Source organism: Myotis davidii, unplaced genomic scaffold (assembly GCF_000327345.1).
Source record: "Myotis davidii unplaced genomic scaffold, ASM32734v1 scaffold4, whole genome shotgun sequence".
NCBI lineage: Eukaryota > Metazoa > Chordata > Mammalia > Chiroptera > Vespertilionidae > Myotis > Myotis davidii.
The window spans coordinates 100,862-101,511 of record NW_006294707.1 but is presented as its reverse complement, the minus strand read 5'-3'; the positions used below and the strand labels follow the sequence as shown (position 1 = coordinate 101,511).

The window sequence follows — 650 nt, the reverse complement described above, 5'->3', positions numbered from 1 at the left end:
GGCTAGCACCAGCCCCTTTTGTGGTGGAAAGAATCGGGATCCATATGATAAGGCAGGTGGTCACTGAGGAAAATGCCACCATTTTCTAAGGGACATGGCCTGGACACAGTGACAAAGCTGATTTCCTTTCTTCCTCCGCCCACAACAGCTCACCCCCAAGGTGCACTTACGTGGGGTGTCCCTGGCCTGAGTCATGGGAGGGCTCAGTGCCATCAGCATCACCATCAGAGTGGCCATCAAGGTGCCTCCGGGGAACCGCAGACACACCATGCTGGAGCTCAGCGAGGACGGGGCAGGGAGCAGGCAGGTCTCACTCAGGAGGGCTGGGACTCTTCTCCAACCACATCCCAAATAATACCAACTAGGGAACTCATTTGTTTGTTCCTGGATTGGGTCATCTCAGTACTGAGAACTAACCAGCATCAGAGATGAATAGCATCATCAGTTGCTGGTCAGAGATTCAGTATGTAGTTTCTCTTCTGAAATTTAAAGTTTCCTGCATTAAAATCATAGCTTTGATTTAGTGCTTTAAAGGTTTGGTCTGGTGTGTCAGAAACACTATGTTGGGCCCTATTGTGAGGCAGCTCTGCGCTAGTCAGTGATGAGCACACAAGTTGGAGCCTTTGGGGAGCATTGGTCTCTCTCACTGC

At 50.6% G+C, this 650-nt stretch overlaps 1 protein-coding gene across 1 annotated transcript in view; it reads right to left on the bottom strand.

Annotated features, from left to right (window-relative positions):
• The window catches only part of LOC102753992 (HLA class II histocompatibility antigen, DRB1-4 beta chain), a 10,142-nt gene extending 9,830 nt beyond the window's left edge, over window positions 1-312 (bottom strand). Inside the window, exon 1 of the mRNA XM_006769132.2 lies at window positions 171-312. Coding sequence (XP_006769195.1) covers window positions 171-270 — 100 coding nt within the window. The 5' untranslated portion in view covers window positions 271-312. The remainder of the gene's footprint in view (window positions 1-170) is intronic.
• Between the last annotated feature and the right edge of the window lie 338 nt (window positions 313-650).